At 42.6% G+C, this 15,072-nt stretch overlaps 1 protein-coding gene across 2 annotated transcripts in view; it reads left to right on the top strand.

Moving 5' to 3' along the window:
* Window positions 1-15,072, top strand: part of SFMBT1 (Scm like with four mbt domains 1) — a 482,765-nt gene that overhangs the window by 178,975 nt on the left and 288,718 nt on the right. Inside the window, exons 1-2 of one of the 2 annotated variants that reach the window (XM_085624541.1) lie at window positions 3,074-3,131; window positions 10,808-10,957. In XM_085624541.1, the coding sequence (XP_085480667.1) occupies window positions 3,092-3,131; window positions 10,808-10,957 (190 nt within the window). In that variant the 5' untranslated portion in view covers window positions 3,074-3,091. Of the gene's footprint in view, window positions 1-3,073; window positions 3,132-10,807; window positions 10,958-15,072 lie in introns of those variants that run through there. The other variant, XM_085624542.1, reaches the window with a different exon arrangement.

The following is a 15,072-nucleotide window of genomic DNA, read 5'->3' as shown; positions in this document are numbered from 1 at the left end:
TGAAGCTACTGGGTTGTATTGTTACAGAATGGTGAGCATCCCAGGCCTATTAAATAAAAGAAGTCTTAGATCGCTTACGCAGTACTTCCATCTTAGTAAGAGGACAGCTACTTAGAAACCCATGTCTTGATAAATAGGTGGAGGACGCTTCTTTACACTTTTTCACTCTTTCTTCACTTTATACATCAGTGTGACTTTGAGCACAGAAAAGGAGATGAGAATCCCGAACTGGATATTAAACAAACATTTATTTAACTCTGTCTCACACCTGGACAGGGCCCTGATAGGAGGTAGACGTTAAGATTCAACCTCCTCTAGGAAGGGAAAGATACCACCACACAGCACAGTTATACCACATTAAATCTGAGAGCTTGATTACTGAAGTTTTTAATGCAAGCAGCATTGCCAGGCTGAGAGGACTGTATGGAAATTCTTAACAAAGCCAGGAAACCTTTTGAAGCAATATGCTATTGGCTTGACAGTAGTACTTTTTAGTCCCTTGCATGAAAGCCAAACACTATTTTTTAATGGAGTAGAGAGGTGTGTGGTTTAGCCACCTGCCTAGTAAATGCATACATGATCTCTTTGGTTGTGGCGCAGCTGCTATTACATGCCATACAATAATACTCATCTAATGTCCGTTCTTTAAGACGCGTAGATGAAAGGAGAGGTGCACGCACACACGCGCGCGACGGCAAGCACGCGAGTGGTGCGGCAAAAGTGAAAGTAATCGCGCTAAAAGCTGGAGGCTGAGCACGCGCACGCAAGCACTAGGCCAGCAAAACGGTGTGGTAGCACTTCGAACATCCCGCTTATTATATGTCTCGCCAGTGCAGCGCATGCGCTGGCACAGGCGAGACCTAAAAAGGGCACAGAAGATGGCCAGTTAATCTCTGTTTCTTTACAGTTGCCCACCAATTAACCCAACCGCTTTCTAATGCCCAGAAATGGTAAGTGATGTGGGTGAGTTTCAGCCTAACTCCATTAAAAGAGTACCGCTATGGCAGATTGAACAGGGCCTCAATGGGCTTGCTCACTATGCGGCTGTGCCTAGGAGTCGCTCAGCCATGTGGTCCGCATTTGTGAAAAGATAGTACCAAGTAGGCATTTCTGGCTGTGCCCAATGTACAGCACTCTGAATATACATACCTCGACTGATGTAGTCGAAAGTTGCTTAAAGGGAGATACAATACAGCTGGCTGCTTGTTTCTCAAGAGGGCCTTCACAGACTTGGAGGTGGCATCAGAAAATCCTTTGATTGGCCAAGGAGTGTAATTGTAGGACATGTTAAACGGCTGTTTAGTGTGAACATATTTCCAGCTATTTCTCTTCCGGACAACCTCCGAGAGTAAACGATTTTCGAACGTGAAACAGGGTTTAAAAATTGGGTTTAGTCTATTTTTGCATAGATTTCTTAATTTTAAATTGCCACGTTCCGTTAGAAGGAAAAAATAGATGAATTTGCGCTTGGCTTTTAACCTAATTTTTTTAAAGTTTATTAAGCGTAGAGCATTTTAATGTATTTTAAGTCAAAGTGCGAGATACGATGTTTTAAAATGTATTTATTGCTAACTAGCTTTTATAAATTATGGGTCGATAACAGCGTGATAGTTTAGCACAACAAGCTCTTTAGAACTTTGCTGTCGTTATTAAGGAATAACTTTATAATCGATTATGGTAAATACTGGTGTTAGTTTGGTGTGGAATTTATAACCATGTACCTTGCAAGATTACTACTTATTTCATTTTTTTGTGCTAGGGTGAGTATTACAATGATTTTAATTAATTGTAAAAAATAAAGAAACTCATAACACTGCTCTAGCTCCCACCGTGATTCAACTCTTGTTGCGGTACATTTTTCTTGGCACATTATCTCTCTATGTCCCGCCTCTCTGCTTTTGCCAGTTTCATTGCCCATGTGGCCTCATACTCCACCTCTTTTGGAGCTCCTGTGAAGCGGGCATCCATAAATGCCCAGTCAAAACCTATGCTAAAGGTAGTGACCCCAAGTCACTTGCCTGATTTAGATTTATGGCATTCACTGTCAATGGCTCTTCATTCAGTCCCCATTTTCTCCTCCATGTCATTAGAATTCAGTTTACTTGCAGCCAGACCTAAAAATAAGGTGCGAAACCACTGTCACAACAAACAAGCATTTGCAATGCAATAGGTCTCGCATTAACGAGAGTTTAAGCTATTGGCAAATAAATTTCCTGTGATGTCAACATTGCTTGAAAAGTGTTGGAAATATTTTGGCGCTCATTGACTAAAGGCATTTATTCATGTTGGAGATGTTAATGTTATTACTCCTTGCAATTTTTGATTGACTTTAGTGTTTTTTCTAATTGTTTACACATATTTTGTTGATATCCTTTATTGGGTTGTTTGCACGGTATATTATTGATGTATTAAATTAGCCCGGTCCTTATGCCCTATTTATTTATAACCCCAGTGATTATGTCTTTCTGAAAGACAGATTTAAAAGCGGATGATGGCTCAAGTCTGGGCCTGGACATTCCGGTATATTCAGTCAAAGTCCCTCCTGGAATGGTGCTGGTGTGCTTTTGCAAAGTCGTTTCCTGATCACGTGGGTTTGCATTGCTCCTAGTGTGTTTTGCACGGACGTTTGCTTACACTAATGTGTGCGGAATTGCGTTTTCCCTGAATGACAAACACAAACATGAAATCAAGAGGCAGATGCAGGCTGTCTGCAGGGCATGCAGTGTCCCATAATTACACTGGCACCAGTCTCATGTAATCGGACTCAAATAAATAAAGGAACGGATTACAAAATTCTGTTGGGTGCAGCTAGGAACGGTTGGTTTCCCTCAATAAATCTTCTCTAAACGGCTCTGTTGTGGCAACGAGCCGTTACATATGGCAGTTATAAACGGTCATTTTAACATCCGAATCTAAAACAATAGTTATTAAACGAAGACTCTTGGCCGAATACGCGGCACGCTGCTGCTTGCCTTTTTCTGTGAAGGTTTCCTGTAGAAACTTTTTTTTTTTTTTTTAAATCCCATGCCTGCTCATTTTTAATACACTCAATATGAACACCTACCAAGCTTTGTTTCAGCTCTCAGGGCGCATGCGCATGCGAAGACCGGGAACCATGGCGCCCTGCGTGGGTGAGTTGGTCATTGTGAGGCAAACAGGGTGTTCGAGCGTGAACTCCCGCCATTAACCAATGTGACACCGAGAGAATGAGATACTCTGAAATGGTTGGGTAAGCAAGAGAGCTAGGGACTTCAACAGAGAGATCTGGCGCCCCGCAGGGTGTTTGACAGCCTCTCTTTAGGAGACAGCGGAAGTTTGGTCCCAACAGTCAGGCACCCGCGGCCTTGTCATCTGCCTGGCCCTGGCTCCCATTAGCTTTCATAAGCGATTCCTCTCAGCCAAATATGAAAAAGAGGAAAGTCCAGGCATGGCGGCCGAGGTCTCTGCAGACTCGCTTTACTCTTAAAAATAGAAATGCAAATTGCCTTCATTATGAATGCACATTGCCACGCAAAGCAGTTCGCATTAAAAAGGACGACGGAAGCATTAATTAACCTCTTCAAAAGCTGAAGTCTTTGGAGGTTCGAGCAAGTTTTAATAAGAGACAACAGTTATTGGATTAAAGGATATTGGCACGTTGCGGGAGGGAGGGTTGAAAAACAGTGTGAAACAATCCGATATTGCCGCCAAATAGCTTCAGATAATTGGTATCCTGCGATGAAAAGTGAGGTCTCTACTGTAAGAGAGATGGAAACGAGTATATTTGTCTCAGTGTGGCAATATAGCTTTTTGGCAGTGTAAAGACCGTTAATGTCTCTAGATGCATAACTGCGCATGCTCATTCGCCTGCCAGGCGCGGCGGTGGCCTCCTAACGCTGTATTAATTTAATAGCGAAACTAATAATTTGCAATGTTTGTATATGAAATGTATTTAAGGGTTTGTTCTGGTGGTTCAGTTACTAATGCCTTCTCCCTAAACGGAGACACTTGTCTCTACGTCCTTTTCTTTCTGAGTTTGCAGACAATTATTTTTTTGTAAACACCTTTTCTCTTTTAATGAATGTGTTTATTTATTTATGTAAAGCACTTTAACAACAGTAAAATACTAGGCTATCCATGTGCTACATCATAGTGTTTTGGAGGAAGGCGGACATGGGTCAAAGATCTGGAGGAGGTATGCTCCATCAGTTTTTGAAAACAAACATCTTAACCTCTCATTACCTATTGAAGGAGAAGGTTTAGTGCTTTATAGTGCCTAAGTCTGATTCCGCCGGCCGTAGGCGCTTTCCTTGACATGTGGTCACTGCACCAGGGTGCAGGAGGCTCCTGCCTTGCACGCATTCTGATATCCACTCCGAGCTGTGATGCTCACACGACGACACACCAGATGATGCACGCTGCACGTGTGCTCCGTTCACTATGAGAGACGCACCCTTGAAGCTGAGATGTCAACACAAGTAGATGCAATTTGCACGGTGTGTAAAACTCCAGCCGGGTTGTTCTCTGTAGTTAGTCACCACAGATTAACCCTTCCTCAACTATTTCAGCGTTTGAGGGTCTGCAGAAACACCCGGGCCAGTTTCAGCAGTGTGAGGATTGCTACACGATCTGTTTACTTACAAACTCCCCCAAAATCACTTTGCTGCGTGGATCCTTATTGTCCCGAATTGCTTTGCGAGGGTCCATTTAACTTCTTGTCAAGAGTGTAGGCGGGGGAGGGGAGAGTTTGTTTTAGAACTGAAACTAATTAAACAAAAGAATGCCCAGAAGTGTCGGCTGCTTTCTCGTCGTCTTTTGAAGGCCCCCGTCAGTGGTGACAGGCGCTGCTGTGGCCCTCACCGAGCCGTGAGCAGCCTCTCAGGCCTCGGTTATTCAAAGGCCTTCTCTTTCTTGTAGACCTGGCTTATTGTCCTATTGCCCAGCCGCTGCGGGGCTCCTTTGGGCTTCAAGGCGCCATTCGTTAGTAGATCCTGTGTGTTTCACATTAAATTCATGTTTATGAATTTGAGAGGTATGTTATAGTTTTAGTCCACGGCGCTTGCATTTCTTTGTTAGATTCTCATTTCTGTTTAAAGGGTCACAGTAAATGCATTCACCCGATTCGGCGTAGGTTTCATTGGTGCACGTACGTATGTGTACATGCCTCAAGTCTGTTTTTCTATACATTTAGTGCGCACACAATACAACAGTAGGACGTATTCTCACCTTTTCTCTTCTTTCTCAAATGCGAATAAACCTTTAAGCATCAGACTCGCCAGAGGTTGACCTAATATTGAGCATTGAGCTTTGCATACAAGATAATTCAGAGGTATTTAATTCGTTCGTGACAGTGTGGCTTTGTATCTTGGCCACTCAAGCTACATTGTAATGTACTATTAGGGCAGTGACTCCAGACAGGGATGGAAATTAAAGGAAAGAATAAGGATCGAATGTGGCGTAGAACTAAAATAATCATTCAGACCTCCATACAGCCTGCTTCACTCCCAATCAAAATTATTTTCACACATTATGGGACCAGAACGTCATAATTACTTGGGGCGGGGAGGAAGGGGTAGAGGTGGGAGTCCAGAAATCCAGGGCCTTCGTTTCTTACCCACTGCACACCTACATCTTTATTACCTATTTTCCAAAAAGGTTACTCTGGATTTATGTTTTAAGTTTCTAGTCAGAAAGATGGGTCTTGGACACTACACAGTGCTACAAAACCCATAAGGTTAGCATGTACACTTAATAATACAACTGATGCATAAAACCAATAGAGGAAAACGTAGCCTGGAAGCCGCTGGCATATACTTGACAATAGGACCAAGCACTTATAACAATTACAGAAAACTTTTTTTAAAAAATGAACAAAACACTTCATATGCATTCAACAGAGTCTGGACATTGCCTCCAGGTGGCTATAAGATAAACCAGGGCAGTTCTAACCTCTAAGATTCAACGCACACAAGCTTTCACAGAATACATTAGGCGCAACTCTGCTTACATCTAACGTGACGCGTATATATGCCATATAGCTTGCTTACATCATGCCCATCACAGCAGTGTGCACCACGAAACAACACACACAACCATCCAACAGAGCAGATTGAACTTACACCCCTATCACACATCTAGCACATCCTAGGTTCACTATAGAATCTGTGGTACCCAGCAGCACGTGCCACTGAGAAGCAGCACACTTACACAACATTTCACACCTATCATTGTGAGTGGCATTCACCGTAATGAAGTGTGTATTTACTATTCTAACTCCACACGCGCTTTCATAATGGGGTAGTTTACAAGGCAAACGGAGGCAAATATCACTTCACTTTTAGTTTTGTGATGCGCGTGCTAAAAATTACTTAAACACACTACGCAGACTGGCTCTAGGAACACACCGGTCCTCACAAAGATAGTGTTTGTCTTGTTCTGTCGGGGCTTACCCACGCTATGAGGAGCGGTCTGGTCTCCTCATCGTGGAATATATAGAAATATATATATATATATATATATATATATATATATATATATATTTTAGAGCAAATGACACTCGCACTCAGGAACCTTGCAAATATTTATTGTTAACAGAGTTCCCTTCTGTTACACCGACGCGTTTCAGCCCTGTCGGCCTTGTTCACGGTACCGTGAACAAGGCCGACAGGGCTGAAACGCGTCGGTGTAACAGAAGGGAACTCTGTTAACAATAAATATTTGCAAGGTTCCTGAGTGCGAGTGTCATTTGCTCTAAAATTGATTCTGGCCGCTGGCTTGGCCCAACACTCGCACCCGCTGCTGAGCGATCCGAATCCAAGCCGCATTGACGATATATATATATATATATATATATATATATATATATATATATATATATATATACACACATATATATTATACATTATACTTCTCTATCCCCCCCCCTTCCACCACAGACCAGAAATGTCTGTCCTTAATCATACATCCCTAATTTAACAAAATAAGACACGACGTTCTGACTCCGAATATTACTAGAGCATACTACTATTGATAATTTCTACCAAGTCTCATACACACACAAAGGCAGAGCTTTAAAGTGCAAAAGCTGACATAAAGTTTAAGTCCCTCACAAAACACTGTATGGCACTAACTGTACTATGCCAGTTCGCAGGGAGGAATACGATCAATCCAACCTTAGTTACAAAGCGCATAGAAAGAAAGCTTGCCATGTGACTTCCAGCTGGTCATCTTCTTCTGTCCATTCATTTCAAAGTATCTACTAGAAGCAAATGGACTAAAACCGAAGTAGCTCCTCTCTCAAATAAATGTGACAACTATCTACAGGTTGTTGCAAGTTAGATAAACAAGACTTACAGGGCAATCAAACCATTTCAAAACTTTGAGACATACAGGAGCCTAAAACTGAGATGCGATCCATTACTGGCTAATGGTTGCTGGACATAGAGAGAAATGAGAATATTGACTCGATTCTGAAACTAATCCGACATCTAAAAGATTCCAGGAGCTAAGTAGCTAATAATTATTTATATCGAAAGGGACAGCAAAAGCTGTATAATGCGCCTCAATCTTTATAGATGTATGAAAACACATCTCGTATTTTCTTATCAAAGTCTTAATTGTGACATCACTGATCACCTGTAACCAGCATGCTGTAGCTACTGTACTGTAATAACCTATGACTGTTACAATTTGATGGCACATTGTTGGCATTACAGCAGCTGTTTAACAAAAGAAAGTGATAACCAGCTTTTTATTCTGATCTGTTTGTTCTTGAAAATGTGCGGACATTAGTTGATAAAGTGACCTTTATGCCGCTATTTCAATTTTGCATTTGACGGATATTACAAGAAATCCTGAAGCTATCTGCACGTTCCCACTTACTCTGAAACATAACTGCTTCTAAAAGTGACACACTTTAAACTTCTTAACGTATACCGTGCTACCAATTTTGATCTGTTAATTGGCATGCTTAATTTCACAGTACAAATTGCATTTCTATTCTGTTTATCTGGAACCATGTTACCTAGGTGGGGTCTAGGTGTGGGTACATGGGAGTGGATACAGGCTCACAACTCAAAATGTGCACAGCAGCGGCAAAAGATCATGGTCCAGTCAAATGCTCACTTTTATGAAACTAGATAAGTATTTTATTTCTGCTGTTACTAAAGCTAATGAAAAATACAACATTCACAAACAACTACACAGCCCCCCTGAGGTTATGGCTCTAGTGTTTCCTCGGTGGTTCACTGTCCGACTTCCTCCTCACTCTAACAATAGTGGTTATTTCCCATTCACTATTGACAACATTCAGGTTATGCACAACACAACTAGCAGTCAGTCTCAAGAGTTTACTCTGTCTCTGTTCTAAAGTCAAAAGTGTTCCAGCACGGACGTGCTATTCAAGCCAGCAAGTTCCCCTGGGGCCGATTTGGTCTTGTTCAGTCTTACCCGCACTTGCAGGCTTGGAGGGTCCGAAGTGTCTGAGCACACCCACTGTACGGGTGTCGAAGTGGCAGCGGCTGGTCTAGGCGAGATTGCAGCATGCAACCCAGGCAGGCTGCACTCTCTGATCCCCGAACTCCTTTACAAGCGGTCGCTCTCCTGCAGCGACCTGAGCTTCCTCGCAGCTCCTCTTTGCAGGTAAGGCTGTTCGGTGTCTCCCACGATGGGGGTAAAGGAAGATGACAAGAAGTTTCCAGTGCGGATCCCTCATCTGGGGTAGATGTGTGGTGCATTCATAAGGCAGCCTCACTCCTCTAACGATGCTTTGGGACAGTACACACTTCTGGCTAGGTCCGGTGACCCCCTAGAGCACACGGGGTCACAGCGTCCCTACTGTTCACTGGAAATGATCATACTCGGCACAGCAGGTGTCCACATAGCAGTCCCTTCTGGCATATAGAGTTGCTGATTCACAGCTGCTCATGGTCTCTGACTGATCGGCACAGTGCTCAACAAAGTTCACATGCAGAAGCCAATCCTGGCATACGAGGTTGCCGGTCCTTAGCTGCAGACAGGCTCCAGCCTGATCGGCACAGCGTTCACCATGGCTCTCTTCACGGCTTGCTTTCTTGGCATACGGGGGTCTCTGGCTTTTTCCTGCACATGGGCAGCAACCCGATTGGTGCAGCAGCCATATCCTCACACCGGGCAGCCACTTGACAGGATCACCCACTGGACCTCGCACCCTCGCAACGCTCTCCTCTTCCTCACAGGGCACACCAGTCTTGGCAAGCAGTCAGATGATGGTTTTGCAGGGCAGTTAATCTATGATTCCCAGTGAAATCCCCTCACCCAGCAGGGAGATTATTAGGCCTTGGCCACCAGTCCTGGTCAGAGGCAGAAGTCTTGCAGTGCTTCCCCTCCTCACTCAGCCCGTGTAACAATTTTTGGAGTCTTAGACACCAAAGTGATTTAGAGTCTGAGTCCAAAGTTTTTGTTGGGGGTCTGCTTCCTTTGAAGTGCCACTCCTCTGCCATCTTCTTTTTCTTGAAAGCAGTCACAGCAGGAGTGACTCCAGATCTGATAGCCCCACTACACTATCCATGGAAGTGACTAGAGTTCTCACCTGGATATCAGTCACAGTGATGTGTATCAAAAAGTTATCCCAGGGCCCCGTCCTACTCTTTCTAATTCTCTTAACAGCCCCAACTCCTTCCTGAGATGTGCTCAGGCTCCCTTCCTTATGACCTCTCACTGAATCAAAGAGCTCCCTTTGAAATGTGTGAGGGAAGCCTGGCTCTCCCCTCTCCAGTGTGCATCCCACCCAGCCTACAGGAATGTAGAGATGCACAGATCTGTCTGGGGGATTTATCTAACTCCTCTCTATGTTTCAGCAGGCAGGCCTGGGTCTATCAAAATGGAGCCCAGAGCCCTCCATGTATTGTACCATCCACAGTCACACATACACCCAGTGCATGATTCAACCTACATACAGTGCACAGCATTGTATCAGTTACACACTTTACAACCCATAAACACACATTCATCCTGCACATACATTTAACATGCACACACTACACAGCACTACATCCTTCATGCATCGTACCACTCATAGGCACACACACTCAGTACGTGCATCCACCATGCACGCACTGCACAGTGCTACTTTATCCCGGTATTGTACCACTTACAGGTACTCCACACCCAGGACAGATACATCACTCCTGCACTATGAAGCACTGCACAACAAACAGATGTGGGCCAAGGGTGAGTTAAGGACACAGCAGCAGAACTTTAAATGAGTGAGACAGTAAACCTCACTCCAGTGACCCAGGTTAAAAAGGACCTGTTCACTCCTACTGATCACTACACAGTAGGTTGCCACCACCACGATCATGCTTCTTATCTCCTGATGAAGGCATTAGCCTCTCAGCCCCATGAGTAGAGCTTTGGGCGCTCATCCCAGTCCAACAAGACCACAATTCATGAGTCAGGCCTATTTCATGGCAAACATGCATTATCCGTGTTTGCCTGTGACAACAAAAATCAGCATTAGGGATCCAGACATCAGTACAGTTGCACACGCAGGACAGAAATGCACATCCATTGCAATGCAGCAGAATATTTAGTCCCAGCAAGTCTAATTCCCTCACAGCTTGGCAAATTGTATTTTTTCTCCGTAGTTCTTGCTTGAATTCCTTCTCTGCCGAAAAGCCATTTGTGAGTATTAATTCATTCACCACACACAAAAGTTGAGGGAAGTCTCGCCTAAGATTTAAGTTATTTTGACATTCCTGAGCACACCTTTCTCCGCCAGGTTATAATTAGGGGTCTAGATTTTATTCTCAACAAATGTCTTTGGCTAAAGTTATGTCTTTCTTTTCAGATTCCTGCCTGAATTCTGAACGTCACCCAACAAAAGATGAGCAACAGCAAGTGAATGAATACCGTAGGCTGGTGTCGGGTCTCAGATCGGTGTCATTGGGTTATCGCCAGAGCACCATCAGAATGAATGGAGAACAGCAGCCTGATACAGGTATGACATCCTATAAACCTGGTAAATTTACTGGACTTACTATATGCAAGATATGATACGCAAGTCCAATAGAAGTCAAGGAGCAAACTTCCTTCCGACTATTTGTTTGTGCATGTGTGTGAGGGAGGGGTTGTGTGTGTATTCTTCTTTGATGTGACGGGTATAGCAACACTAATGACATTGCCACATCACTGGTGACATTACATGTCACTTTGACACTGATATTATTAATGACATTGCGATGGATACAAAGTCATTTGTCTGGCTTTGTGTGTTTGTTATGGTGTTGTCATTTTCTGTTATTTATTGGCATAGATATTGTGAGATCACGAGCATTGCATTTGGGGACGAAGTGTTCAGCTACCATGGCTGGCAAATTTCAGGGGGTTTTCGGTTTTGTGTAGTAACCATTGTGTCGCATTATCAGTGAATTTTTAAGGGAATGTCTCAAAAACTAAATAGTTTTGCACCAAACTAAGCCAAATGTCTTCTATGAGCATAATTTTAGTTTCAGCCAAGACTGACTTGAATCACTTCAACTGTTCTCGCTGCTACAGAGTTCTAGGTTTCCCTTTGGAGTAAGAATAGAAAATGCACTTTTGTGAGTCATCTTTGTTCCTCCTGATTGATCGGTACGAAGGTTGACATGCCAAAATGTAGTCAGTTATGCTATTTGATTTGTAAGTTTCATGCAGATGCATCTAACCCTACCAAATGTACAAGCAAACCAAAATATGCAGGGACAAAACCACATTGTCTGCCCTGCTTTTCGCTTTGTCACTTCTTGTTTTGACATAGGTGAAATGTTAAGTAAAAACTAACTATAACAATACTTTAACATTTATTTTTCAGTTTTTTTTTTACATAAAGTAATATTTTATTACCATACATAAATCCACCCCTGCCGACCTCATCCAGAGAGTTTATTTTACAGTATACACAGGGGTGGGTAACTACCACATTACTTTTCTACATAATTTTGTACAGCCTGTGTCCAGCTAATGTATGTAAGTGTTAACAAAACACGTGCTTCTAATGTATCATGGCTGTGTAGAGGTATTGAACAGGTTATATATTTTTGTATTGAAGAGTAACTCTGTGTGCAGGGGACAGCTGACGACTTGTGTTCAGTATGTCCCACACAAGGTTGTTTCCAGCCGGGCAAAGATTCTACGTAGTAGGTACTAATTATTGTAAGCAGGGTAGAGTTATTAGACAGAATTATCATAGCGTGACAATTTCTACATAACATAAAAGACTGTGCACCAAGTACCATGCCCGTTTGGCTTTAATAGATGGGATATCTGCAAAGTTTTCACCACAGTAAGACGGTTGAGGGTAGCATCATCTTTAGCGCCTGCAAACCTTGGTTTTAAGGGAATAGTGTATTTTTTTATATGTATATATTCTTTGTAGATGCCTTTTTGATACTCTGTGATGCATTTCTCATGAGAGTTTCACTGTGCAAACAGTGTGGTACAAAGTAAACTCTCTCCGTTGAGTAAACACTGTTTACAGTACACACTTTTCTACTCGTATCAACTTAATTTCTCAATGTATTTTCAGTGGCTGTGAGGCAGGGGTTTGATACAGATTAAAGCTGTCCCTGGTAGGGCATTGATTTTGGAACAGACTTCGAGTAGATTGAGGAACTTTGATTTCTCTGAACAGTTGTATACATATTGAACACCGTGTGTAATGAGTGTTTCCCATATATCTAGGGTTGATTATTAACGTGAGCTAGAGTTCTCATGAAGTATATGGTTTAGGGTCAGTGTTGCACATACCACATGCTTGTTACACCTAAGAGAGTTGTATCTGTGATGGCATTAATGATGCTTCATATTATTCTGAGCTATTTAGTACTTACTTAACAGGACTCTCATGCCATACTACTTTCTTTTAGAGTAATGTGTACAAGAGAAGGTTGGTTGATGCCATTAACGATGTCATTTGAGATGTCACCAGTGATGTCCTAAATTACATCATAGAACATTTCATGAGTGATGTAATATCTTAGGTCATAAACGGTGCACGGAAGGGGCGCAAGTTACAATTAGCTCTTCTAATTATAACTGATGATTACCATGTTTTTTTGAGTTCCAAATGTTAATGTTGTTGCTGACGTATTCACCTAAAAATAACGTTACTTTAACTTTTGGGATTTCTTTCTGTGAATTTCTAAGATTCTTCTGTTCATTAAGTCTTTATTCGATTAAAAATCATAAAAGACACAGCATCACAATATATAAGCCACATCAATAAATTAGATAAAAAAACATTAAATACACCAAGACTAGAATAGTTACAGTAAATCAGAATTAGCAATAAAAGGGTCAAAACCCAAAAAATAACTTTTACGATTGCAGATGATCTAGATGGTTCCTCCTTATGGCCCAACACGTGGACCAGAACTTTGCCATGGCAACCACAATCACCTCCTTGGTATCACACTTAAGGATACGCAGAGCTGTTTGCGCTGTGCTTATGCCTAACTGTTTACACAGTGGCTTGATCCATTTCAAACGAGGAGCTCTATATGCTGGACATACAAATAAGACATGTGAAATGGTTTCAGTTGACCCCTGACAACAATGACAGGAGGAATCTGCATTTAAAGCCTGGTTGTTACCCCATTTTTTAGTGAAGGATTTTAGGGGCAAACAGCCCACTCTATATTGGTGGTACAACTTCCTGTCAATGGTTCCAATAATAATGTCCCAATAGGGTTCCAATGAACAATCGGCCTTATGGTCCATAAAGAGGTCGGATAATGAATCCCTAGGGGACTTGGCAAGGGACCTAAATAAAAGCATCTCAGCATACAATCTCTTAAGTTCACTCTTGGACGGGAAAGAAGAACCTTCTGGATCTGACCAAAGATGGTCTAGGCTCAAAGCCTTAAGAGCTACTTTGATGTTACATAACCAAGAAATTTGACGGCACTTGTCCACCCCTATAAGATATTTAAGGGCCAAAGCGTAAGGAGCTAACTCTGGGGTTGTCCACAGGCGTCTCCAATATGCCAATGGTCTAAACCCAGCTTCCTCTTCAAAGGATACACACCCCAAATCCTGCAACAATGGTTTTAAGGGGGTAGATTGGGGTAAACCAGTGAGAGATCGCAAGAACTTATTTTGGGCCAGTACCAGCGGACGCAAGTTTTCGAAACCCCAGAGTTCTGCGCCATAGAGAATAGACGCTCTAACCTTCCCTTGATACAGCTTCATTACTGGAGCTATTGGTTTGGTTAGGGATGATCTATGTTCTTTTAAAAGAGCCCCCGCCAGTTGGTTGTGTTTGATAACTAGGAGATCCAACTGATGGTTCCAATTTAGTTTCCGCCCCAGGGTCACCCCTAAATATGCAAAAAAATTAGTTTGCTCAATTAGAGCATTATTTATTCTAAGTGTAGTACTGATTTTTTTCTTCTTGTGAAGAACCATAAATTTTGTCTTCCCGACATTGACCTCCAGCTCATTATCACTGCAGAAGAGTTGGAAGCGATCCAGGGCACGTTGAAGGCCGGGTTTAGTTTTAGACAATAAAAGGGTATCATCTGCAAACATTAAAATCGGGATTCTTAATCCATCAAGTATGGGGGCATCAGTAGGAAAATCAGTGAAATAGGAAACGACATTGTTGATAAAAAGGGAGAATAAAGTGGGTGCTAAAACGCACCCCTGGCGCACACCTTTATCGACTTTAAAGCTATTAGTAGTCTCCCCTTGCCCTCCCCATCTCACACAGGCAGTGTTATTTTCATGGAGCCTTACAATAAATGATAAGATTCCTTGAGGCATCCCAGCCCTTTTCAAAGAGTCCCAAAGCTTGTTACGTGGAACGAGGTCAAATGCAGATTTAAGGTCCACAAAAGCTGCATATAGGGCACCACCACCCAGCACTACTGTGTTCCAGTACAGCATCATAAATCTAAAAACCTGATCGATAGTGCTAATGTGGCTCCGAAAACCCGCCTGAAAGTTGGATAATATTCCATATTCGTCTATCCACTCCAACACTCGATTAAGTACCATTTTAGCCACCAGCTTCTGGGAAGTATCAATCAGGCTGATGGGCCTGTAATTAGATGGGAGGGCCCGGTCACCTTTTTT

Source organism: Triturus cristatus, chromosome 9, assembly GCF_964204655.1.
Source record: "Triturus cristatus chromosome 9, aTriCri1.1, whole genome shotgun sequence".
Lineage (NCBI taxonomy): Eukaryota > Metazoa > Chordata > Amphibia > Caudata > Salamandridae > Triturus > Triturus cristatus.
The sequence above is the reverse complement of the archived record's forward strand: the minus strand, read 5'-3'. Positions and strand labels throughout refer to the sequence as shown.